This window comes from Triturus cristatus, chromosome 7 (genome assembly GCF_964204655.1).
Source record: "Triturus cristatus chromosome 7, aTriCri1.1, whole genome shotgun sequence".
In the NCBI taxonomy this organism is placed as follows: Eukaryota; Metazoa; Chordata; class Amphibia; order Caudata; family Salamandridae; genus Triturus; species Triturus cristatus.
In genome coordinates, this window is record NC_140590.1 from 250,305,779 (window position 1) to 250,332,515 (window position 26,737).

The following is a 26,737-nucleotide window of genomic DNA, read 5'->3' on the forward strand; positions in this document are numbered from 1 at the left end:
CCATAAATAAACACACACGCACACTCATCTTTCTCTTTCTCACACAAACACACACATTTTATTTCAACAGCTTTCTCACTGCTACAGTTTGTTTCTGACACCCACCATACAAACCTGTCATACATAAACACCGAGGCACACATACATGCACAGGCTTCTATCTAAAATCTTGTCCAACCTCTGTTCTTTTTTGTAGGTTACCAAGAAAGGTGAAGCTATTGACATCCACAACCAAGTAACCTTGGTAACGCTGGGCATCGCTGCCACTAGTCCCATTCTACCACTGCCGAATGTCATGTTACTGGCACGGCCTAAGTACTCATACCTGGATCCAAAAAACAAGAAACAATTAGTAGGGCAGCTACAGTTGAGCAGGTAAGATCTATAGTGCATGTTAAGGTAAGTGTTATCTTCGATAGGCATTGCCTCATAAACACAGCATCACTAGCAGCCTGTTACTAACCTCTTTACCCACCCTATACCCCTTACACTCAACTGTATACACTATGCCTTCCTCCTCTAACTTCTAACCACACAGCCAAAACGCTTATATCTTACACTCTTAACAGCATTCCATAAACCCTTAACTTTTAACCCTATACCAAAACACTTAGTTCTGTACCCCAGACCCTAGATCATATATCCTTAACCCTTTATCTTATAACCTTAGCCATATGTCCTTACGCTATACTCTTAAGCCATTTGCCTAAACATTAATTGTTTACACTAAACCCTTAAGCCTAAAGCGTATCCTTATGCCTTAACTCCAAACTCATAATCTTATACCCTTGACCATATGTCTTTACCCTCAGCTCTTGACTGCATATCCCTAATCCTGTACCCCTAGTACTTAACACGGATGCTTACTTTCTTATCCACTGTATCCCAAATCCTTGAAACTTCATCCTGTACTCAAACCGTTTACACTGTCCCCGAACCCTTAACACTATTTCCCACAATCCATTCATTTGATACACTTAACCTTAAACTCTTAACTCCTAGTGTCATGCCTTTGACCTTTGTCTCTTACACCTATACACATATACCACAAACCCTTAACCCTCAATCCTTTTTATTATATCCCAAACGTTATTTAAACCTATGTCGCTTGCACTTAATCCTATTCTTTGGAAAGACAGAGGTAATCCTTTTTGGCAATATTGTAACCTTCTGGACCTCTTCATGGCGGACTTCAAATCTTGGCCCTCTTCCTTGTCCTGTTCAGAAAGAAAAAAACCTGGGAGTCATATTTGACGAAAGGCTTTGTTTTTCTAGTCAATTCAATCATGTTACCTCGTCATGCTTTCACGTTTTTTGTGTGCACAGTCACATCCAAGGGATGAAACAGGTGGTTATGGAATATATATACTGTTCTGACTACTTTATGGTATTCCTCACACATCGAACCAGGTCTAAACAACCAAGTCTACGATCACAGTGTGTTTCCGGAGGTTTTTATTCAAAGCTCTTCTTACATACTCTGGTCAACCCACTCCAGTCGGGACTATCCCTGTTGGACGAGATGCAGGAGAGGGAGAATCTAAGCTCAGCAGGTATTCTTTTAGCGGTCCCCATATATCTTTTGGACAGGAAGTAGGTAGTAGCATCGTGGCATAGAGCTCGCAGTTTGTATTACAAAACGTAAGACTGGATAGCCAAGCGTCAACTGTAGGGGGAAGTCTGCTGCCCCATTTAAGAGCAATCTCTCGTTTGGCCAATAATAGCGCCAGCGCAATAAATTTACGTAGGTTATTTGGCATGTTGTATACATAGCCCAGTAGGGCGACCTCAGGTGTGGGGGTCTATCTCCAAATGCGTCATCTGGGAAATGAACCTGAAAATAGCCCTCCTGAAATCCCCATTCTTAGAACAATTCCACGTCAAGTGAGAAAAGTCAGCGTGTGGGCTGCCACATTTTAGGCAACTGTGAGGGCGAGTGGGATCAATGGTGTGGAGCTTCGCAGGTGTCATATAAGCCCTCCATAAATATTTAAAGTGTATCAGTTTATGACTACTGTTGAGGGAGATCTCCCTAGTTTGGGTGCAGCAGAAAGCCCACTGGTCTTCCAAATTGGTGTGTCCTAAGTCACACTCCCAAGCCTCCTGAATCTTAGTGTCATGGCATGGCACAAGAGCCATGCTGGTCTAATAAAGTTTTGAGATTAATTGGTCCCCCCTTGCTTTGCATATTAAAAGTGTCAAAGGAGTGAAGGACTCCAGTTAGAGTAGATATTCCAATATTTTGGTGCGGAGCGCTCTACGAACTCTACTAAATACAAATTGGTCCATGAAGGACTACACGCTAAACCTTCCCGCCTCAGTGCTGTCGAATACATGTCTGTCTGGGAACAAGTCTCCGAACTTAGTCATGGAGTGGGATCTCAATATACGCAGGACTAATTCCTCCTCTGTGATGGGGAGCCATGGATTGTTCGCGATGGGAATTTCCGAGGAGTAGAGGGCGGTGTTCCCAGTAACTTGCGACAATTTACGCCATGCCTAGCTCGTTGTCCACACTGTCTGGATGTCACAGTTGTCCCGTGGAAACCCCTGAGGTAAAATGGCATGTAGTGGGGTCGGGAGCGCAAGGTCAGCTTCCGGCCTACTGTAGGGAATACAAGTATCTGGGTGGTACCATGAGTGAAAGAAGCTGCCTTGCGCCACTAGGTAATAAATTCTAAAATCAGGTGCCCCCAACACTCCCCTTTCATATGGTAGGGTCATGGCCTCCCAGCGTATTCTCGGTCTCTTGGCGCCCCATGCAAGTCTGATGAGATGCGAGCTGAGGGTGTGAAAAAATCTATCTGGAAGCGGGATGGGGATATTATGAAACAAATATAAGAATTTAGGGAGCACAATCATCTTCCTTAACGCGATTCTGCCCATCATCGATAGCGGGAGCCTTAACCAAGGCTCAATCTGCGTTTATAGGTTATGTAAAGTAGACTCGTAATTCAGATGAACAATTTGCTCAGTGTGCCGGTGAAACTGGATTCCTAAATATGTGAACGAGTCTTCACACCATGTCAACGGGAATTCACGCACCCATTTTTCAGTGCCAGTCGTCAGAGGGAGGATTTCGGACTTTCCCCAGTTTATACCCGATCCCGAGTAGCACCCAAACCGGATAATCTCTCTGATAAGTGGATCCAAATTCACCTGGGGGCAGCGAACATACAATACAATATCATCTGTGTATAATGACATCAGGAGCAGGCCTGTGTTAAATTGTATGCCTCTGTGAAGCTTTTTTTTCTGGAAGTGTCTAACCAGTGGGTCAAGGGCCAATATGGAAAGCAGCGGGGATAGTGGACATCCCTGCCTAGTTCCGCGTGTGAGAGTGTACGAGGTGGACAACGTACCATTTAAGCGGAGTCTTGTGGTGGGGGAGGCATAAAGCAGAGCAGTGAGATGAAGCCCTTGGGGATACCTAGTTTTCTCATCACTTCCCATATAAAAGGCCACTCTAAGGAATCAAATGCCTTTTCCGTGTCCAACAGGACCACCGCGGCAGACACCTCCGGTGCAATCCAGCGCAACACTGCGAACAATGTACATAGATTTAGGGCCGTTGATCTATGGGGAATAAATCCTGGTTGAGCTGAGGATATAATAAGGTCCAGGAGCAAAGGCAGACTAAGCGCTATCATTTTAGCTAGAATGTTATAGTCCAAATTTAAGAGCGATGATGGCCTATAAGAACCACATCTCATTGGGTCCTTACGAGACTTGGGAAGTAGGACAATTACCACTTTGTGGAGCGTAGGAGGCAGTAACCTATTTTCTAGGGCTTCATTGTACACCTCGAGGAGATACGGGTCAAGTATGTCTTTGTAATTTTGATAGAATATGCCTGTGAATCCATCGAGACCAGGGACCGTAGAGCCATTCAAGGCCTCTATAGCGCTAATTATTTCTTCCTTGGAGAATGGTTCCACTAAAAATGTCTGACTAAAGTCTTCTAACCATACCATTGCTGTCGCATCCACGAATTTCCTGCAGTCATCGTCACTGTGCATTGTGCATGTTCAGAATAAGTTGGCGTAGTACTTTAGGAATTCATCTCTGATGTCATTGTGTACTTGGCCAGTCCCAGAACGGATGGAATTAATGTAGGCTTTCCCCACACAAGGCTTCAGGAGTTGTGCCAGCATACGCCCCGGTCTACCACCCTCGCCATATTACCTGGCGGTGGCGTAATTCCCAAGAAAAGTAGTTTTGCTTTCAGCTGCCTCCCTGAACTCCGCAAGCAATGACAAATGGCGGGCCTGCCCGGAAGGGTCAGGGTGCTTGACCTGCTCAGCATCGAGCGCATTTAATTGTTGCTCTATGCGATAAATAGTGCCTCTCAATGCCTTCAATATCCCAGAGTGTTTGGCAATGCATTCCCCTCCTATGTAGGCCTTAAAGACTTCCCACAAAGTTGCCCATGTACTGACCGAGCCCTCATTGAGCTCGAAATATGTCACAATGGATTCCCGGATCTCTGCGGAAAATACTGCATCATTTAAAGCCAGCCCCAGAAACCTCCATTGTTTCTCACTATCCTCTGGCCTGGGGACTCGGGTTTGCATAACAAACGGGGAGTGGTCCGGGCACATTCTAGGCAGATGGAGAGTTGACTTGAACCAGGGGGCCATAGTATGTGAGACCAGCCAGAAATCCAGCCGTGTCCAGGTGTTGTGTGGTGCAGAGTAATGAGTGTAGGCAAGATCATTCGGGCAGCGTATGCGCCTTATATCCACCAACCCCACTGAATCACAAAGATTCCCCAGCGTGTGGCGAGCCATGGGCTTCGCGGCTGGGGAGACAGCTGTGCTATCCTTCTCTGCAGTAAGGAGGAGATTAAAGTTTCCGCCCAAGCAGATATAAACTGCACCCAGTGGGAGGAGCTGTGCATGTATAGTATGGAAAAATTCTGGATCATCCACATTGGATGCATATATGCCCAATAGAGCTATGCTGTATCCCATTAATCTCCCAGTTACTAGGGTATAGCGGCCTTCCCTATCACTGTGTACTTTATATAGTTGCAAGGGCAAACGCTTATGTATTCATATCGCACTGCCTCTGCAGTATGTACTATTATTCGCAAAGTAACGGAGCACTCCCCAACAAGAGGCAAATGTGTTAGGGCGGATAGATGAGTTTCTTGCAGAAACACCATGTCGACCTTATGACGCTGTAAATATTTTAAGACATGTTTTCCCTTTCTAGTGTTATTTAAGCCCCTAACATTCCATGTGATGAAATTAACATCTGAAATAGTAGAGAGCCTACCCACCACCATCCCATGTAACTTGACCTGCCAACTGCAAACATAGAGCTGTATCATCACATGATGAACAGGAACAAACCAACTGTGTCAGAAACAAACAAATTCAAACTGCTAAAATAGTCCCGCCCCCACCCTCCTCTCCCTGCATACCCCATGGCAGGGAAATCCTGTAGTGTTAACACTGTAAACTGCATCAAGTGAACTATACGATAGCACAGAATACCACAGGTTAAGATACATCCTTATCACCGTAACAATCAAACGTGTTATACACTGGGGGTGTGGCAACGCCACGCCAGAACCCAAAAGATGCAATATCAATCAAGGTGATTCTTGCACCTTTACATGTTGTAATCGTTGTACCTCATCCTTGTTATTCCAAACTTAAATGTCTCTACACTATTCATTGGAAAAATGTTCTACTCTGGCAGCTGATCCGCTGTGCAGCGGTGAGCTCCCTGATTTATTGTTGACTCTCAGACCGTCGCTCCGCTTATAGTCCTTGCAAAAATCCTGTACTGTTTGCGGAGTGTCAAAAATACAAGACCGACCATCTATAGCCACTCTAAGTCTCGCCGGGTAGATCATGCCTTATTTTAACCCCAAGTTTCGAAGTGTGGCCTTGGCTGTGAAATCAGGGAATAGAGACAGCGTGGAACCCTGCCAGGATAAAGTGCAAGTTCTCTAGCCAGCCTGAAAGCAGTGTCTCTAACCCCGAAGTTTAGTAGGCGGGCTACGATAGGTCTCGGCGGACAGCCTGGATTAGGTCTTGGGCCCAAGGAGCGGTGAGCACGCTCCCCCAGAAAGGTAGTAGAGAAGGCCTCTTTGCCGAAAAGATCCGAGAGCAGGGTCTCGACAAACAAGTCCATGTGGCCTGTGTTGGTGGACTCCGGAACCCCAAGAATTTGTATGTTGTTTCACCTTCTATGTACCTCTAAATCCTTGTTGTTAATGGCGATTTCTTTCAGAATCTGCTCCATTTTATCTAGTCGTTTCGTGGACTGGGCTACCCCGTCCTCCAAGTTAGAGACCCTGGTGCTTGTCATGGACATCTAGTTTGACTCCCATGGTGTCCAATCTTTTTTCAAGTGTGTCAAAGCGATTGTCTAGCGCCCTGAAGCCAGCATGCAGTTCTTGTAAAAGCTCACTAGATGCAGCAGGAGCAGCACTAGGGCCTGCGGTCTCTACTCCGCCTTCCGCCATGCCGCTTTCAGGATTCGAGGGTAGCTCTGCAGGTTTAGGGAATTGTAGCAGCCTTTGTTTCGGGCCTTTACGCCCCATACCTCAGGAGCCGGTGCTGATCACCATAAGGTTGCCACTCGTTTGTATGCGTGCCCCAGTAATGCAGTAGGAGAAATGCTCACCGGATTCCTAAATGATTATGGACGCTGCATTCGCCCCATGCCAGCCTGGTTTCAAATCCCTGAAATCACGCTGGGAGGCTGCACCCCTGCTTCCCCACCACACCGTGCTGCACGTTGGACAAGGCACTATACCCACAGGAGCACTAAAATCTGCGAATCCGCCGTTCGCGGGGCAATGCCCGCCTGTGAATGTGGGGAGTATCTCATGAGGCCTCGCTGCCTCGAGGATCAGGGCTTCTCAGCCCACAGTAGGCCCACAGCTCTAGAGCTGCAGCTGCGCCGTCACCATCATCGGCGCGTCCGGGTCACGACAGCAACACCCCCCTGCTCAGCCGGATTGCTGGCCCCCAGGCTCAACGGCGGCCCTTGTCTCCGTGGGGCCTCTGGGGGCAAAGCAGGCCGTGAAATCAACGCCGGAGTGCAGAAAATGGGCCTTGATGGGTGGGGGCACCGATCTCGAGACCCACTCGGAGTGGACCGAGCCCACTGGTACTCTTGTTGCTGGCGGGGTAGTTGCGGCAATATCCTGAAGGCCGCAAATTCATTCCACTCGGGCCGCACCGGCGTAATGGTGGCGGTGAGCGACGGTGTCCCCAGCGCTCAATCTTTACCAATCCTGGCGATAGAGGGCTTCCGGGCCGCTACGCAAATCGTCTCCGGTTTAGCGCACGACAGGAGGCTGTTGGGCTGGAATTCTGAACGAGAACGCAAGCGGATGAGGTAGGATTCAGGTGTGCCTGCCGGAGCTTCGCACGGCCATTGCGGTCGGCTGCCTGGCCGCACCCTCGTCATGCTTTCACCTTCACAGGGCTTTAAAGAAAGTGTTCCAATTCATACTTTAAAATCTGCAGAAAGTGGCTATCGTGGCTCTTGTAATATTCAGGCTAGATTATTGTAATGCGTTATACTAAGGAATCCCGAAGCGCTTGTAATTAAAACTTCAGTCTCTTCAAAATGCAGCCGCTTGTCTGCTTTGGAAGATACCCAAATTCAGCTCTAGCTCAAAAAACATTTGTGATTTGCATTGGCTACCTGTTAGTGAGAGAGTCAGATTTAAGACCTTGCAGATGGTCCATAAGGCCTTACACATTGTAAGTGCAACCTATTTTTGGAAGATTTTTTTCTGGCATGCTCTCAATCGCAATCTTAGCACAGGCACTGCCAAATTAGTTGCAGTCTGAAAAATAAAGAAAGCCAGACGGAGAGGGAGAAGTTTCTCCTTCCTAGCTTGTAAGCTCTGAAATACTATGCTTCTTTCCTTTAGAGTCCAATCAAACACTGTGCTTTTCAGGAAGACTCTACAAACCTGGCTTTTTTCCATCCATAGTAAGTAGATATCTCTGCCTACTCATTTGGACGCTTGGCTTTGGCAGTTACAGGCTCTACAAAAGTTTTACTTACTTACTCTAAACCCTAAACCCAAAATCTTAAACCTATACATTTGACCCAAACACCATACTCTTAAACTCTGTACTTTTAACCCAATACATCAATCCTTAAATACTAACTGACAATCCCCAGCAGTTCCCAATCTGTGCGCTCCGGCACCTAGTGCGGCGTCAAAACTAGCCAGGGGAGCAGCGAATAGATGCACACCAAGCAAACAGTTTGGGAAGCAACCCATAGTCTTTGGAAGTATTTATTTTTTGAGAAAGTGGGACCTGCGACGAGCAGCCCAGGTCATATATATTGGAGCCTTCCTACTAGTTCGGCTTTTACTTCCCATGGAGATCCTGCGACAACACAATGCCCAGCTACCTGGCTCGTACATAGAATTAAATAGACATAGAAAGAAGTGCTCCAGTGGAGCTTCATAGATGGTGTTGCAGTGCTACCTGCCTTTCAAGCAGTTCTTCGGGTGAAGCGATAATGGGCTCCGGATCCTGTTGAGGCTCTAAAAACTTGAGGCTCTAGTTTTGGCTTGTAAGCAGTTTCGTTTGGGTTTACGCGCAAGTCCTGATCAGCTACTGCCTGCGGCGGTTTAAGTCAAAAAGACTGTCTTCAAGCTTGTAGCCACCGTATGTTCACAGGTGAGTGTAAAACGACTGTAGCTATCAGTAGCCGGTAGCGCCATTTTGGGATCGCCATCTTGCTTTGTTATATTTTTATATGTTGTTTGTGCGATTTTTTGATCGCCACCAGCTTGTACAAAGATTGTGACATTCGCATTGTACAGATGCCTCTATAATTCCAGTTGACATTCTCCACCACTCTCCACTGCCATTCTTGAGACCTAAAACTGGGTCAAAGTGTATGCGCTTTCATTGTCCCCCAAAAAACTGCGTAATCGATCATATTTCTCCCTGACAGCTAAAGTTTGTCCTTAAGTTGTATTTTGTTAACAGCAGTCTTGTGCATTTGCTGTGTACATTCGCAATCTTGCTTAAGAGTTGCTGTGTATGTAACCTGCGTGACTGCATTCATAGTTCTTTCACTAAACACGAAGCTCCTTGTCACCCCCTTGTCTAGTTTAAACCTTGGGTGTGTTTGCAGATCCAGTCTGTCACGCCTTGCAATACCAACTCAACAGTTGAATAGCTATCAAATTGTAAGACACATTAAAAGTAAATGCAAAACCATAAACCCCAAACCTTTAACACTATTGCCTAAACACTTACCCCATACTCTGACCTCTTAAACCATATCTCTTAATCCTATACTCCACAGCATACACCTTTAACCCTAAATCCTTATCTCCTTTCACACTGCTCTTACTTCAATACATTTTGGGAACAAACATTTTGGTAAGTGTTACTTGTTCAAAATATTTTTCTAGAACTAATAATTAAGAAGTGTTATTTTTTAAAGTGTTACTTTTTAAGTTTTGAAGCATACCTAGAGTGGTTTGCTCAGATCTGGATATAAAAGAGAGCAGCAGGGGGTGGCGACAGAACCTTTCCCTAAATGAGATTTAAAACCACTATCCAGAGAAAAACAAGTTTATTTCTAACCTCAAAAGATTGGTAGAAATAAAATTAGGCATTTCAGCATCTTGCCGTGCTTGAAAATTAGTGTATGGGACGTTGGATTACAAATAGAGGCCAACAGTGTGCCTTGCGGGCATTGAGACTTCCTCTGTGCTAGGTCTGATCTACCCAGTGAAAGAGAAGTTCAACTTACACAGGACTGCATCAACAGAATTTGGTTAATTCCCTTGTAAATAAGAGATTCCCTTGAACTCACCATACCCAAGCCACACAACTTTACAACTTTACACAGTGCACCCTGGATATATGTTGCATAAGTGGGAAGCATAAATAAGATTAATAATTAGGCCATTAAAAATTTTTTTTTTCAGTTTAACATATGAAACACTTCATCTGTATGTTACAGTGAGGGTTTTCGACACATTGTTGTTGGAATCCCAGAGGAATTTCGAGGATGGTGCAGTATCCTCAATTGGATTGTCAGGATGTGTGGTTTTGCTCTCAGTTATATACTGAAGATCCTCTTGTGTGCTCAGTTTGCCTGGATGAATAGTGCTATGTTCTTAGGTGGATTATGAGAATAGTTTTTGGCTCTCAGTTGGATTTTGAGAACAGTGTTGGATTCTCATTTGGATTGGGAGAATGGCATTTGGTCCTTATTGTTTGTAAGGATGGTGCTTTGTTTCTAATTGTATTGTGAGAACGATGTTGAATTATCCGTAGGATTGCAAGAGTGATATTAGATTCATAGTTGTATTGTGAGAACGGTATTGGTTCTGAGTTAGTTTACATTGATGTTGTTGGATTTCATATTTGGATTGCCAGAATGTGTTGCATTGTATTGTGAAGTTGGAAGGGGATGTCAGTTGATGTTAGGGATTAGGGACTCTAGTTGGCAGTGGTATGCACCCTGTCCAAGTAGGGACCCTTCCTTCTAATCAGGGTAAGGAGTTACACACCCAAGATAAGCCCTGCTCACCCCTTTGGTAGCTTGGCTCAATCAGGTAGGCCTATCTCAGAGGTAATGTGTAAAGTGTTTGTACATAACACACATATTAACACAGTCAAACAATATTTAAACCAAGCAAGACCTAAACAACAAAAATCCAACATACACAACTCAAGATATAATTTTTGTAACGTTTTAACAAATTCTGTCCATAGAACTGTATGGATGAGGTGTTTTTACACAAAGTACCTTATATGTGTCAAAATCCTAATGGGAAAACGGCCGCAGAGGAGGGAAGTGTCATAAAGCACCGTGATGTGTCGATTCCGGAGTCCCTGGAGCGGCGATGCGTCAGTTCTGTAGCACATATCACGTTGCGTCTAATCCAGACTGTGGGGGGAAGTGATGCATTGGATCCAAGGCGGTTCGTGTCTGCAGGTGATGCAGTAAAAAACTTGGCAGACAGGTGCGATGCATGAAAATCCGGGCGCGATGGAGGTCACTGCGGCGACAAACAGGTGCTTCGTTGATTTATTCAGCCGCAGTCCCACGGTGTGTTGATTCTGCCAGCCGCACAGCTGGGCCTGTCAGTGTGGGGGTCTCGGCCATGGTGCACTGAACTCAGGCTGCAGCGGTTTCTTCAGCCGCGGGCACGTGCTGTTTTGATGTCTTTTCCACATGGCGGTGGTGCGTCGAAACGATTCCCGCATGGCGGTGCAGTGTTGGAAAAACAGGCGCTGGAAGGGGGAAGCATCGATTTTCAAGTCTTTTGTAACTTTTTGCAGCAGGAGCCACCTCCAAGGGTCCAGAACTGGATTTGACACCACTTTGCAGGTCAGAACTCCCAACAGTGGAGTTCAGGGATGCTGCAGGTGAAGTCTTTGATGGCCCTGAGAGTTCTTAACAGGAGGCATGCACACACAAGCACTTGAAAAACATCTCAAGCAGGATACACAGTAAAGTCCAGTCCTTTTCCTCTCCTCGGCAGAAGTAGCAACTGCACGCCAACCCTGCATAGCAACACACAGCAAAGGGGCAGAACTCCCCCTTACAGATTTTCTTCTTAGCTAAGTCTTCTCTTGATCCAAAAGTGTTTTAGAAGTTTGGGGTCTTAAGTCCAATACTTATACCCCTTTTGGCCTTTGAAGTAGGCATTCCTTAAAGGATAGGCTTTGTAGTGCACAAGTTCTTGCCTTGCCCTGTCTTGGCTCCAAACACACTCCGGGGGGGGGGGGGGGGGGTGAGACAGTATTATGAGAGGCCAGGCACAGCCCTATTCAGGTGTCAGTGACAACTCCTTCCACCACTCTAGCTCAAGAAGGCCCATCACCCTGGTGATGTGCCATCAGGATATGCAGGACACACCTTAACTCCCTTTGTGTGAATGTCTAGCGTGAATGCACAAACAGGCCCCTGTCAGTCTAAACCAGATGATGATTCCAAAGGCAGGCAGAGGCACAGGATGGTAAAACAAAAAAATGCCCACTTTCTAAAAGTGGCATTTTAAACACACACTTTTAAAAGCCACTTTTACTAAAATGTGTTTTTCTGAATTCTGAGCTCAACGAGCCCAATCACCAAATCTCTAGCTGTTCATAATTGAAAGTTGCACTTGTAAGATATTACAAGTCAGCTCCAATGATAGCCTATGGGAGAGCTAGTCTTTGCAATACTGAAAAATGAAATTGGCAGTATTTCACTATCAGGACATGTAAAACACACCAGTACATGTCCTACCTTTTGCATACACTGCACCCTGCCCGTGGGGGTAACTTGGGCCTATCTTAGGGGTGCCTTACATGTAGTATAAGGGAAGTTTTGGGCCTGGCAATTGGTTGCACTTGCCGGGTTGACCTGGCAGTTTACAACTGAACTCACAGACACTGCAATGGCAGGCCTGAGACAAGTTTACAGGACTACGCATGTGGGTGGCACAACCAGTGTTGCATCTGATTTACAGGCTGTAGGCACACACAGTGTGCTTTTGTAGGGACTTACTAGTAAATCAAATATGCCAATTATGGACAACAAATCAGAATCACAATTTATACAGGGAGAACTTACACTTTAGCCTTGATCAGTAGTGGTAAAGTGCCCAGAGTACAGAAACCACCAAAAACAAAGTCCAGCATAACATCAAAAATACAGGCGGTAGAGGCAAAAAGACATGGTAACAATGCCAAGGATGCCAGGTCTAACAGTTGAATTGTGATACTGACTGGGCTTTCTTTTGAATTGTGAGGATTATATTAGGTTTTCTACATGATTGTGGTGATAGTGTTTCGTATTGATTATGAAGATATTATTGACAGTTGTCAAGGGTTGCAAGGTGCTGGTGGTGGGATTATATCCAGGGTGTGAGCAGGTAACATTGTTTATTTTCTATTTTTGAGATTGATGAACTTAGTGTAGATACCAAGAAGGAACTGATTATGTTTTATGTTTTCCAGACTCTTTCCATTAAAGCTTGTGAGGTTATCTGTCAGTAACATCGCTATGCGACAAATCAAACTGAAACTGGCGAGTGGTCGCAGCTTTTACCTGCAGCTTCACGCCCCACCAGAAAAAGAGGAGGACCTGTTCCAACGATGGATGCGGCTCATCTACCTCTTACAGCCAACACCTAGCAACTCTAATATGGCCAGAGATTACGAGTTCATGATAGACTCAGCACAGGTGAGTTCTAATTAATAGTGTTTGATGCTAATCTTGTGTGATCTACAGGCTATGTGATGGGTATCCCTGAGACTACAGTGAATGCATGATGAACACTGTAATGTTTTTCTCGACATGCAGCCTCAGCCTATGCCTTTGTTTTAAAAAGAAATTCTCTCCTCATTTATTGCCACAAACAGGGTTGTTAAATGCATGTTTAAATATTGAAAACTTCAGAGAAGGTATCATTTCTGTGCGGTGAGATTACTAACGTGTCTGCACACATGTCAAAGCGGGCCCTGAAAAAACCTGTTCTGCAGGTGAACCTCACCTTCCAAACTGGTGACTAATGGTGGGTCGGTTGTGTCCCTTTTTAGGTCGAGCTTGGAGTCAACATGCAAGCGCTGCTCTGCGACACATGTTGTATCTCCTCAATGGCCATTTAGCACACCCATTGCTTTTGATTGGTTCCTTCATGTGCTTTTCGAATTTCTTTTGTTTTCATCGTTAAATAGCTTACATTTGTCCCTTTGCTTGGTGTTTTGGTCACGCCATTGAGACTGCCCCAGTTACATGTGTTATTTCACAATCGACCATATTCCTTAGTGGCGGGCTCTACTTTTTCTTTTGCCTAGGCTCCCAGCACCGGGTCCTGCTTGTCATTCGCCCATTGTTCTGTTGCATTTAGCCCCTCCCTCCCCCCTCATGCTCTCCATGGTGTAAACTCCCTGCCCCCCTCCTGTTTTTCGTGTTGACCACCTCCCTAGACTCTCTCACTTACCCTTTTCGGATGTGTGCTGTTTTTTCATTATTTAATAATTGTTATTTACACACAATGTGAGTGATACGGTTGAGATCATAAATACAGCTCGGTTGGCTTGGCAGATCTCTTTGCTAGCAGTGTCAGTTCTACATGGGACACCGTGATAGGCGCCCGCTGAGGGCAGGAGCGGCAAAGGAGTCTCCAGGCAACGGAGCACGCGGCATCAGAGGCAGCATCAGCTCAGAGTCAGTAGTTCAGAACTGAGAGCAAGGAGGCACTGTAATCACAGCAGCAGTTCTGAGGAAGGCAGCACCGCCCACCCTAGCAGCAGCAGGTGAGAAAAGCTCTCTCGCTCTCTGCCCGTCAGCGCTCAGCAATAGAACTGCGTGTGAAACAGAACCAGCGCAGCATGAGCTGCAACCAGCAGTCCATCACCATTCACTAGAGCCGCCCCCTGCCCCGGAGACTGGCAGTCCCTGCAGCCAATGCCCCTTCTCCTGATAACAAGGCTTCCCTCTGATTACAGCCCTGTCAATCTGATGGCAGCTGTGTCTCGCCTGGCCTCTCCCAAACTCCCCCCAAATCTTCACTGCTCTGGAGGACCGAGGCGTCCTTCTGTTTATTTGCAGCTGTAGAAGGCAACTTCTGAGCTAGTGAACTGAAGTTTTAAACAAGCATTTGCAAAGCAATAGATCTCGCATGTGCGAGAGTTTGCACTTTTGCCATTGTAAATGACAATGCCTTTCATTTATGTGTTTTGAAAACCTGCAAGCGGTGCGTAAACACCCATTTTGTACTTATAGTCCTTGCTTACGAGAAGCAAGGCTGGCAGTAAAAGAGGAGCCTTGCTTCTCGTAAGCAATGACTATACATATAAAGTGCCTGTTTAAGCACCAATTGCAGGTTTTCAAAACACATAAATAAAATGCATTGTCATTAACAATGCCAATAGCTCAAACTCTTGAAAATGAGAAACCTATTGCATTGCAAATGCTTGTTATTGTATGCAGCCTGGACCTGAGCTGCATGGACCGTTTTGTAAAGTTTTCATGGTACTCTATGACTCTATGTCAGCAGTGATTCAAATTCATGTTATGTTTTGATGTGTTCCATGCCCCAGTGAATTCAGTAGTATGGATTACTATATGGTTTGGTTGTGGGACCTCACCATGTATTAATGGTACCATTGTTATCAGGTAGAATCAGGTTTGTTTGTAAAACCTTAGCTCAGTCCTGGATAGCTGTGGGTCACAGCATCAGGCTTTATCAAAGGAACAAATGTAAAGCACTAAGAAGAACCAAATCAGTTGAAAAAGTGAAAAAAGAGACTCAGTGAAAACCCAACACCAATTTGTAATAATAGGTTGTATATATATGTTTAAACACCTTAGTGACACAAATCCACTGGAGTGGTCCAGAGACAAGAATATTTAAAGAAAAAAGAAATCACAGATTTTCACTCAACACAATAAATCATTGTAATTTTTCTATTTAGGGTTAGCCAGACAAGTAACTTAAAAACAGCTTTAATGGGACTTATGGTGACCAACTCTGGCAGTGAGCGAGTGACTGGGTTGAATAAGGTCAAGTAAAGCAGTTACCATGTAGTGAATGCAGTCTCCAGTACAGTTCCAGGCTCTCTGGGTGAACCGCCATCGACTTTAATGGAGTGGTCCTAATGCAAGGGATACAGGATGCCCGATGAGGATGAGCCACTGAAAGGGATCTTCCGTTGATGAGGTCTTCCTGTAGCCACCCCAGAGTCTTTGAGTAAGGGTGGTGACTTTGGCTTTTGGAGTCAACGTCCCATGAAGTCCTCTTGTAGTCCAGCAAAAACCGGTTGCCATTAGTCTGCAGGTCTCTGGTTACAACAAAACTTGCGGTTCCCTTCAACTGCCAGTAAGCTCAGTGCTGGGCAATCAATATGAACTCCAATGACTCTCCCAGGTCCAGTGGACTCGGGTGAAACTTTTGAGGGCAGGGACTTGGTTCCCAAGCTGCACTTCGGCGATTGAGTATTCTGGGCAACCAACTTCCAAAACCAGGCTTGTTTGTGTTTTAAGGCCCTGTGCCTGTAACAGGGAGTCAACCAACTGACTCTTGGAGTCACTGTCTGGGGTTCGGGGACAACATTTGCATGGGCAGGGCTAACCCAAAGTTCAGCAGCTGCAGTCCAGTCTTTGGTGCAGCCTCTCTTGCTAGGTCCAAGGAAAAGCAGGGCAGTCTTTCTTTGGTCCTCGTTCCAGTTCAGACATGATCTGAGTCTGGGTCCCATGGGTGCCATTTCTATGCCCATTTCTTGTCTTTGGGGGATTTGGTGACTACTAAGCAATGGGCTACTTATACTCCTCTAGCCTAGTGACAAGTTTCCTTCAAGTGTGGCATATGGCTAGCCCAAAATGCACTTTCCTGCCTACTACCATATGGCAGGACCTTTCTCTTGGCGTGTGGAGCTCCCCAGCCCAACCCAGAGGTGTTGCTATTAGGGATCTACTTTCCTCATGAAAAACCGGTTTGACAATGACTTTTCCTTCCCTATCTGAAATGCCAGTCTGTCTTCCTAAACAAAAGAGCTGCCCCTTCCTTGCATGTATAACATTCGCCCTTCAAAGACAATTTCTCCTTTGAAGCTCGCCTTTTGGGCTCACACCCAATCTTGGCCACCCTGCCAGGAGGAGGTTGCACCTCTTCCCATAGCAGATCAATTGTTTGACTTCCTGAGAGTCGTTCTCACCTTCTTCCAGGAGGGCAGAAGGCTGTCTGGAGGACCAGAGCTTGGGTGCAACCGTAAACAGCTACACAATGGCAACTTTCTAAAGTTGCCATTTGTTAAAAAGTTACATTAAATTCATTTTAAGCAACATGTCAGGTTTAATGCGATGATTCGATCAATACCTTGAAGTATCATCTTTAGTAGTCTCATTTGGAAGTTAGAACTGCTGAGTTGTCAGCATGTAACTCCATACATTAGCCTTTCCATGGTAGGAAAAACTATATGGCAGGGTTTTTACTGTCTGGACACATGCCCATCCTTTTTATATATTCATCCTTCCCTTAGGGTTCAGTAGACCTGTGTTAGACCTGGCACCATTTGGCGAGGGATTCCCCAGTATGTTTGCCTTTTCCTCCTGTGTTTTTGTGCTTTGTGTTGGACTGCGTTTTTGCTAGTCTAGATGCTTTGGGCACTTTGCCACTGCAGTTCAGTGCCAAAGTGCAAGTGCTCTCTTTGTAAATTATTGTTATGGATTAGTGAGACCATGATTGCCGTATTTGATTTACTAGTCAGCCACTAGTACAGTGCACTGTGTGTGCCCAGGGCCTGTAAATCGAATGCTGCTAAGTGGACATGCAGCACTAATTGTGCCACACACATCAGCAGCTGGTAAATGTGACACAGATCTGCCACTGCAGTATCTGTGTGCAGTCTAGTACTGCCATGTCGACATGGCAAGTGCGCCCACTTGCCAGGCCCTACCCTTCCCTTTTCTTTCATGGTAGTCACCCCTAAGGTAGGCCCAAGGTACCCCTGTGGGCAGGGTGCAGTGTATGTAAAAGGTAGGACATGCCCTGGTATGTGTGGCGTGTGAAATAATGCCATTTTTGTTTTCTCACTATTGTAAGGCTACCTGTTCCCATAGGATAGAATGGGGAGTTTGCTTATAACATATTATAAACATAACTATCCCTGGGAACAGTGTAGGAAAACAAAGTTTAGTTTGCCTGAACCCAGAATGTAGAAATGCAACTTTTAGTGAAGGTGATTTTTACATTTTGTGTTTGAAAATACCACTGTTAGAAAGTAGGTATTTTCTTGCTTAGCCATCCAGTGTGCCTCTATTAGGATGTGTATTGACTGTCTGGCTTTGGAGTGACAGGGGCTAGGGATGAGCAGTGGCTTCAGAGTCTCTGAATGAGTTAAGGCTGGGCTGAATAGACCTGGGCTGCATTTAGAGTAGTGGGAAGAGATTTCCTTTCACCTGACTGGGCCTGGTCTGCCTTCCACAATGCTGTCTCCATCTCCTGCCAGGAAGCTGCACCAGTGAGGACAGAACTGGTTTTGGGTGGGCACAGACACTCTCTGCCTTCAGAGAACAAATTATTTTGCTGTATAAATATTGGGGCCCAGACACCAGAACTTTAAATCACTTCTGGTAAATCAAGAGTAACCTTTGCCAAGGAGAAGAGCTGGAGAAACTGGAGGAGGAGTACTGCCCCTTTGCTGTGTGCTGTCTGGGGTTGGCCTGCAGAGGCTGTTTATACCAAGGAAAGGAGAAGGACTTTGCTGTGTGCTGGGTCTCCTGCTTGAGGAAGATCTCCAAGGGCTTAAAGTGGAGCTTGCCCCCTGTTCACGAGGTCTCAGGAACATCAAAGACATCACCAAGCTTCTGGGCACCGTCTCTGGAACCGCTGGTTTCAGTTGCCTGGAGAAGAAAAGGGTAACCAACTCTGTCACTAAGTCCGTCGCAGGATTCCGTGTCCTGAAGGCACCGTAGAGAGCACCGCCTCGTTTCGCAATGCAACCCTGGTCTCACCGACTCCGTCAACAAACCGCTGCTTGCCCGGTGGGCATCGCACTCCGCAACGCTTCACTACACGCTGCACTGACGGCATCGACTCTGTCGCTGCCTGACTCGAACATCGCCCGGCTACGTTCACCGCATTGTGACCTGCCAGCACCGCATTGAGCACCATCTCACCCTGCAACGTAAGCCTTGGTCTCACCGACTCCGTCAACGAGCCGCTGCCTGCACTGAGCTGTGAGGAGACCACCAGCTGCAACAATTCCATCTCACCTCACAGCAAAAAAAGGTACTGTCTCCGAGACTGTCGACACTTTAGCTAACCCGTACTGATGTGGTTGGCTGGAATTGTTAAACTCTGTCATATTCAGTATCGTGGTAGCCCCGTACGGAGCTACCAAGTCAGAGGTACTGTATTTTCACGGTTTTCCTGCTATTTAAAGGTTATTTTGCACAATATTACTATTTTTTAAGAGTATTGTATGCTGGATTTTTGTTGTTTTTGGTCTTGTTGGTTTAGTTAAAGTTTGCTTATTTTTCTAAACTGGTGTGGTGTCCATTTGTAGTGTTTTCACTGTGTTATAGTATGCATGCACAAATGCTTTACACACTTCCTCTGAGATAAGCCTGTCTGCTTGTGCCAAGCTACCAAGGGGTGAGCAGGGGTTATTTTAGAAGTGTATCCCCCTTACACTGACTAGGAAGAAGGGTCCTTACTTAGACAAAGGTACCTACCTCCGCCAACTAGAGACCCCTCATTTCTAACAACCTGCTTTAGGGATGACCAGCAAATTTGAAAAGGGAAGGTTTGGGCTTTGGTTTTAGTTTAAATGGCAAAGTCAAACTAGCAGTTGTAAACTGCTCTGCCAGCCTGCACTGGCAGGCTGAGGTCATGCTTTTCTTTGTCACATTCGTAGTGGCACAATGAGTGCTTCAGTTCACAAGAGACACTTAGCCTACAGGCTCTGGGTACCCTTGGCACCATATACTAGGGACTTGTAAGTAAGTTAGCTTATGCCAATTTGTGTGTAGTTCAGTTCAACATATATCCTTTTAAGTTTCAGAGCTATGGCACTGAAGCTTGTTTGTCGAGAATTCAGAGTCATCAAGCCAGCAGTGTCAGTCCAAATGCTAGGGGGTGATCATGCAGGAAGAGGCCTTTCCTTTCATGGCCCCCCTCCAGATGAAAGGTGATAGCAACTCACCTATACCCTGGTAGTTCTTATCATCTAAGTGGAAGAACCTGGAAAGGCCACGTGCATTGGTATCGCCACTCCTAGGTTTGTGTGACACTGAAAAGTCCATATTCTGTTGGGAAATAGACCCCCTCAGCAGTTTGGGGTTCTCTCCTCGCATCAGCATTAGCTATCTGAGAGGTTTATAGTCAGTGTAAACTCTGAAGTGAGTCCCAAACAGGAAGTGTCACAACAGCAAAGGCTTCCCTCTCAATGGCACTCCAACACTGCTCTCTGGGGAGGAGTTGCATGCTAATAAAGGCAGCTGGTTGATCCTGGCCCTCATCATTTTGCTGTGCCAACACTGTCTCAATCCCATGCTCAGAAGCATTTGTTTGTACAGTGAACCCCTTAATAAGGTGCCTTTAGGCCAGGCGCTGTGCAAAATCCTTCTTTCAGGTTGTCCTAGTCCTTTTGACATATAACGTTTTTATGTTGTTTCTTGGAAATGAGTTCTGTCAGTGGTGCTACAATGGTTCCATACCCCTTCACAAGCCTAATGTAGTACCCAGGTTTCCCATATTTGGAGCTGCGTTTAGGCACCAGTACTACCGGGCTGGCCCAAGGACTGTTAGAGGGCTCAGTTACCACATGTTTTGACTACCTCAGTTTTAATACTAGTGTTGACCTGGTCTGACAGTCTGTACATTTTACTTTTGACAGGCAAGCTGTCACCTGTGACCATATCATGAACACACTAAGTTGTCAGACCTAGGGTGAGTGGAAACAAACCAGCAAACTGTCCCAGAAAGTTGTAGCAGTACCTTTGTTGTTGGTCTGTTAAAGTGGAGGAGAGCACTACTCCAGCCACTGAGGCATTATTTGATGCACTCACCTGTGAGGAGGAGGAGTCCCGCGCAGTCAGCAGCCTGTGCAGTCAGAGTGGAGCGGAGCAGAGCCGCGATCGGGGCCGGTGCTTGAAGGAGCTGGGGTCGAGCTGAGGGGTCGAGCCGGGTCAAGCCGAGCAGGTTGGTGCAGCGGCAGTTCTCTTTTGCTTCCCCGCTCTCAGTTCCCTCGGCTCACACACTCTTTCTTCCTTCCTTCCTCACGCATTGTGACGGGTGAGCAGTGCAGAGTGGGGGACCAGAGCCGCTCTCCCGCTCCCGCTACACCCAAGGACGACCCGAGGCGGACTTGACACACTCAGAGGGGGGAAAACCAGCCAGCCAAACCAATAGATTTTATCAGATTCATCCCCCGTACAGCCGCACGGCCGCAATGAGTAACGAGCCCTGACCCTCGGACTGACAATCCGGCCCTTGTCTGGCATTTGGCATTTGGCATCGGCTGACAGCGAAGCCGAGTTAAACAAGTAACAGGCGGAGGCGGTGAGTGGAGCAGAGTTGTGGAGTTGGGGGAGAGCGCGCTGCCACGCCACCACCTGCCCTCAGCACACGAGTGACGCCCAGTTGGGTGCCAGGCAGCATGGGAAAGGCTGCCTTCCATTGCCTTTGAGCCCCCGACCGGAATTGCGGGGACTTGACCTGGCGGATTTGCTTGCCTTTGCCTTCCACCACCACGTCATACAGACAGTTTGTTTACAACTACAACTAGTCTGTCACATTTACTGGCGTAAGTAATCATTGGACAGAGTGCTGAGGAGTTGCCGATCCCTGACAGGGAAATTGTGCTGTGGCAAGCCCCAAGCTGCAAAACTGCAAGTAGTATCTCAAGGGTGCCTTATGGAGGGGCAAGTCAAAATGCCACTAAGGAAACTCCCCCGGAGAAAGGGTACCACCTTTCGAGCTGACACCGCCCGGGTCTCTCCCAGAGGGGCTCCACAACAGTCGCCGTCACTGCGAGACAAATTATCATACCCAGGAGGCCAACTGTCACGAGTACTGATCAGTGAGTTTTTTAGTAAGGCCGCTTCTCAAACTGGCCCTGCCTCTACCACGATATCGCAGTGCGATCCGGAAGCCCAGGACCACGACCAGCCTTCCTCCCACAGCCCTGGCCATATCAAAGGATCATTTTCTGAGGCTTCTCGTTTGTGCTCGCCTGAGGCCCAGGTGTCACTTGAGAATTTCCAGCTGCACAGGCCTTTCCAGGAGGATGTCATTACGATCCAGGACACTTCCATTGACTCACTAAGAGCCCACTCCATCGGCACTGGAAACCCTTCTGTACCAGACTTTGTCTTAGACTCTACAACAATTACTGCAACAATTACTGCAGCCAAATTACAAGTTCAAGCTCAAGTTCATGACGGCAGCTCGTCCTCCCCTTTAAACTTTCAAGAAAGCAGTGGTGACCCGGCAGCAGCTTCTTTATCACCCAAGTCTGCCCCGTGCTGCATCCCGGGTGCACAGCAAATTGAGCCCACTGACTCCTCACCAAGAAAGAGCACAATGTATGAAAGCCCCTTTTCATCTAAAAATCTATGCGGTTGATTCCTGGCCTTCCTAGAAGCCCGAATTGAGGCCTCCCTAGTGCACACACCGGGCTTCAGTTCTCATTACAATTCTTTCAGCACTGTGCAAGAAGACAAGGAGCCACCTACGCCCGCGGGGCCCACAAGTCCTTTCTCGATCTCGGTGACGTCCCTTCACATAAAACAAGGCTCTATCGCAACAGCCCTGTTATGGCAATCCCAGAAAATGGAACTGCAGATCGACTTAATTCAAACTTTGGCTTTAACATTGTCCAACTTGGGCTCCAGGCTAAGTTCTCTCGAAAGTTCTGTAGGGCCACCTGTTAGCCCGAACTCTTGTTCCTCCTGTTCACTAATTAACAAATCTCATCCCTTCCAGAAATTCTGGGCTCGCTTTTGGACAGCGTGAAGCTCAATACCAACAGCAACGGGAAAACTAAATCTACTTAAGAGGCTCAAACTGGTTCTCCCTCTAAAGGGTCGCTGTGCTGAGCAACATTAGATTATTTATCATCAGCAAGAAGAACTGCTTCTCTCCCCTTGGAATCAGACATCGAAAACACAACTTTTTTGCCTGTCAGTCACTGCCTGGTACAAGTGATCCCAAAGCTGGCTTGGAGACCGTTAACATCAGCAGTCTAACGACCACCTCATTAGCGACTACGCAGCCTGATCTCACTGCCCCAGCTCCTTCAAACGTCGCCCACCTGCCCTCTATTCTCCCCATGAAACCACCATTGTCTAGGAGGGAGAGAAAGAAACTTAAAAAACAAACCAAAAAACAACGTCTTGCAAAACGGAGATCGGGGTTTGACGGGACAGGGTTTACTAGCATGCCAGTTTCTGAAGTGAGGGGACTCTCTCACTTCCCTATTTTTAACCAGGCTTTAAAACTCAAAACGGAAACCCCTGAGACTAGAATGATTCTCATTGATAATAATAACCCTCGGTCACTCACTCAAGAAGCTCCCAAGGGGACCCCACCTGCCCCCGTGTCACTGAACTATACTCTACCATCAGGAAGCATGGGTCTTCGTCAACAAAAATCAAGGGGATAGCCTCTCAAGGCCAAAGATTGGGCAGGCAAGACATCACAGCTCAGCCTTTAAGGGAAGCCCCAAACACATGGAACGGTCCAAACAAGCGCTCGGAAAATGTAAACCATACCACTGTTGTTTACCAAATCACATCAGACGGCGCACTGATGGGACCTTTTCTGCGTTACCCATCAGGTGACCCGACCAAACCTCTTTGGGACTACCCTACACAAACGCAGAAGCCTTCTTAGTCTCAATTTATACAGGCCTCGGGAGGGCAAAGTCAATTGGTGGGGAATCATCGTCTATCTGAAGTTACACCCCTACACCTTATGTCACCTTTGTCTCCGCCTGAAACAGTTGGGAGTAAGAAATACCAAAGTCCGAAAAAAGATGCAGAACTTGTTTTTTTTCCTCACTTTGCACACAAGGGCCTGCATGACACTCTTAATAGAAATAACCTCATTCGCTTATTCAAGCATCTCCCGGCGCGCCCTGGGATTACTTTTTCTGATCTTACATCAGTCAAGTTTGCCTTAATGCCAGGCAAAGGGGCTTCGGAAGCAACTGTCACAACGTGTTCACGAGAATCCCTTAGGGATTACATTTTTGGTGAAGTCAGTTTCTTTGAAGACTGGGGTATAGAACTCTGGGTCCCTACCCAACAAAAATATCCCCCTGTTCTTCTTCAGGATGACCCAGTGAGGCCGTACACTAGCGTTTTGAAAGGGACGCGGGGTGCAACCCATGTTTGGCTGCCAGACGCATAAAAAGCGGATAACCTCAAAAAACATTTCATATAATAACAATCAACCCTTGGTGAGCTGTAAACCTAGTCTCTCTGTCTCCCATAATACTTACAGCCACCATGGGTACACCCATTGAGAGCCTCCAACCCCTTGCTCCCAGCAGTATCCTTCCTAGCGGCTCAGCCAAGCAGTCAGATTGTAAACTGACCATCTCCTCTTGGAATGCTGCTGGGTTAAAGTCAACTCTTTCATCTAAATCATCAGTGGAATATCTGAGTAAAAGTGACATTATCTGTTTTCAAGAGACCTGGTCTCTGTCTCCATCGGCTCTCCATGGCTACTATGAACTCTCAATCAGCATCCCAGCCTAACTCCTATGGAAGACCTTCTGGGGGGCCTCTCCATTTTCATCAAACATAGGTGCAAGATCTCAGCTACCCCCTCTATCTGAACTCAACGGCAGGGCAAATTGTACTAATCACCGGTCTTTCAACTTCAACCAGGGCCTTCCCTTTGCTTTTTAATCAACAGTTACCACAACACAGCTAAAACACCAAAGTCACTGGCAACAGCCCTTTTGGTCAAACATCTGGAAGTGCTTCTACTGCAGTTCCCTTCTGCCGAAGTTTTGTTATTAGGTGATTTTAACATCAGAGATCTGCGATCCAACGCTCATTTAGTTACCAAAACCAAAGAGCAAGAAGTCATGATCACTTTTTTAACTAATTACAATTTACGTTCTACGAAGCAAATCGCATTGGAACAGGATCCAGGTGCCCATCTGTCTCCAACATTTAAGAATCTCTCGACCATTGACTACATTTTCCTATCTCCATCTCTGGCAAGTAAGTTAGTCATGATGGAGATCCCCACTCGAAAAGAGAGTGACCATAACCCTTTGACTGTTACAATGGAGCTGCAAGTTCCTGTCTCTGCCAAAATAACTGAAGTGGGGCATTCAACGCAGTTCGAACACAACACTCTGGTCAGACGAATCAAATGGGACTCTTTAGGTGCCGATAAGGTGGGCACTTGGCTCATGAGAATAACTCAAAATTTCACTCACTACCCTCCCACAGACTATCATCACTGGTGGGACAATGCCATTACTAAATTACGAGACCTTTTAATAGGCCCTGAAGTTTATCACAGACTCCCCAGGCCTTGCCCGCAGCGGATTTTCGACCCGGTCATAGTCACCCAAAGAAGAGCCCTAAGGAGGGCTGTGCGCATGCATAAATCGAAAGGAACATAGCTTTCTGCTAATAAAATGGCCTTACTACGCAATGTCTATAAAAAATCAACAAGGGAAGCTAAAAACAAAAAGAACAGAACGATTGGCTAAAAATATTTGCCCTGTTAAAGGAACAAAACCTGACCCACTTTTGGAGCCATATAAACAAACTTCGTTCCTCCAACAAGAGCAGGGGGAAGGCGGTTTGTGAAGAAGATTGGTCCCAGTATGTGATTCAACAATACTGCTGTGATACCCCAGACCACGTGGAGGTAGAAATTAGAGAGCCTGCCGATACTACGCAGATAGAAACCCATGAACTGACTACCTCGGCTGAGGTCTACAAGTGTCTGAAATCCATGAAAAACGATGGTGCTCCTGGGCCCAACGGCCTTCCATCTGCTGTATTCAAATGTGCGCTGGAAGATTGGGCTAAGCTATTAGTTCCCTCATACAACTACGCGTTTACTACCCATCGGTTACCAGACTCATGGAAAGGCTCGATCTTATGCCCAATTTTCAAGAAAGGAGATCCCTCCCTTCCAGCTAATTACCGACTCATTGCCCTATTAGATCTTGAGGCTAAGGTATATGCTCGGTGTCTACTCAGGTCGCTAGAAAAATGGGTAGCGGAAAATAAAATTTTACCATACTTTCAAACTGGGTTCCGAGCTTCGGCCTCCACAATAGACAACATCACCGCCCTAGCCATCCTGAGTCAACAAGCAGCACAAAAAAATCAACTCCCCCTCTATTGCTGCTTTATAGACTACAGCTCTGCCTTCAACAAAGTGTCCCGTAACACTTTATGGAGGAAATTGGACAAGTGGGGGATTCCACAGAGTCTGCTCAGAGCCCTTATCTCCTTGTATAAGAACACATGGGTACGAGTCAGAACTGGCCCAACGACAGTCTCTGCAAAAATTCGAACTTCAGACGGCCTAAAGCAAGGATGTGTTCTTGCTCCCCTCTTGTTCAACCTCTACACCACCGACCTTAGGAGATTCCTGGAGAAAAGTAGTCTCCTTCCGCCAAAACTGAGCCTCGCAAAAACGAGCCTGCACATTCTGCAATACGATATCGTTATAATGGACCAGGCAAAGTCTGGCCTCCAAAGAGCCTTGTGCACGCTCCACAAATACAACACTGCTAACGCTCTTAAAATTAACCAGGATAAGAACAAGGTCTTGATTTCCGTCCGTTGCAAGAAAAAGAAAAGTTTAACGTGGAACATTGGGCCCACAAAGATTAAAACAACATCAAAATACAACTACCTATGGGTCTGATTTAGCGAGTCTTTCAGACCATCAGTCCACTTGGCCGCCTTGAAAACGAGAGCTGGAGCAACAACATACAGCCTGACTCGACTCAACCAGTCCCTGAGTAGTTCTTCTGCCGAACCCATTCTGAAGGTGATTAAAGCCACCCTTCTCCCTGCCTTAAGTTACGGGCACCAGGCCTTTCCTGGTGCATGCTCGGCCAGTCTCGACCACACCCAGGTTACCATTTATAAAAAAACGTCCTTCTCCCGAATTACATCCACAGGGCAAGACTACGACTGGAGCTGGGCCTTCAAAGACAATCGTTTTTCTGTGAGGCTGACACCTTGAAGTACTACATAAGGGCACTAAAAGCCACAGATAACACTCTAA

The 26,737-nt window shown here is 46.5% G+C and overlaps 1 protein-coding gene across 1 annotated transcript in view; it reads left to right on the top strand.

The window, feature by feature from the left end:
• Positions 1 to 26,737, top strand: part of GARIN5A (golgi associated RAB2 interactor 5A) — a 245,012-nt gene that overhangs the window by 77,231 nt on the left and 141,044 nt on the right. The window contains exons 3-4 of the mRNA XM_085614337.1: positions 197 to 375; positions 12,969 to 13,194. Coding sequence (XP_085470463.1) covers positions 197 to 375; positions 12,969 to 13,194 — 405 coding nt within the window. The remainder of the gene's footprint in view (positions 1 to 196; positions 376 to 12,968; positions 13,195 to 26,737) is intronic.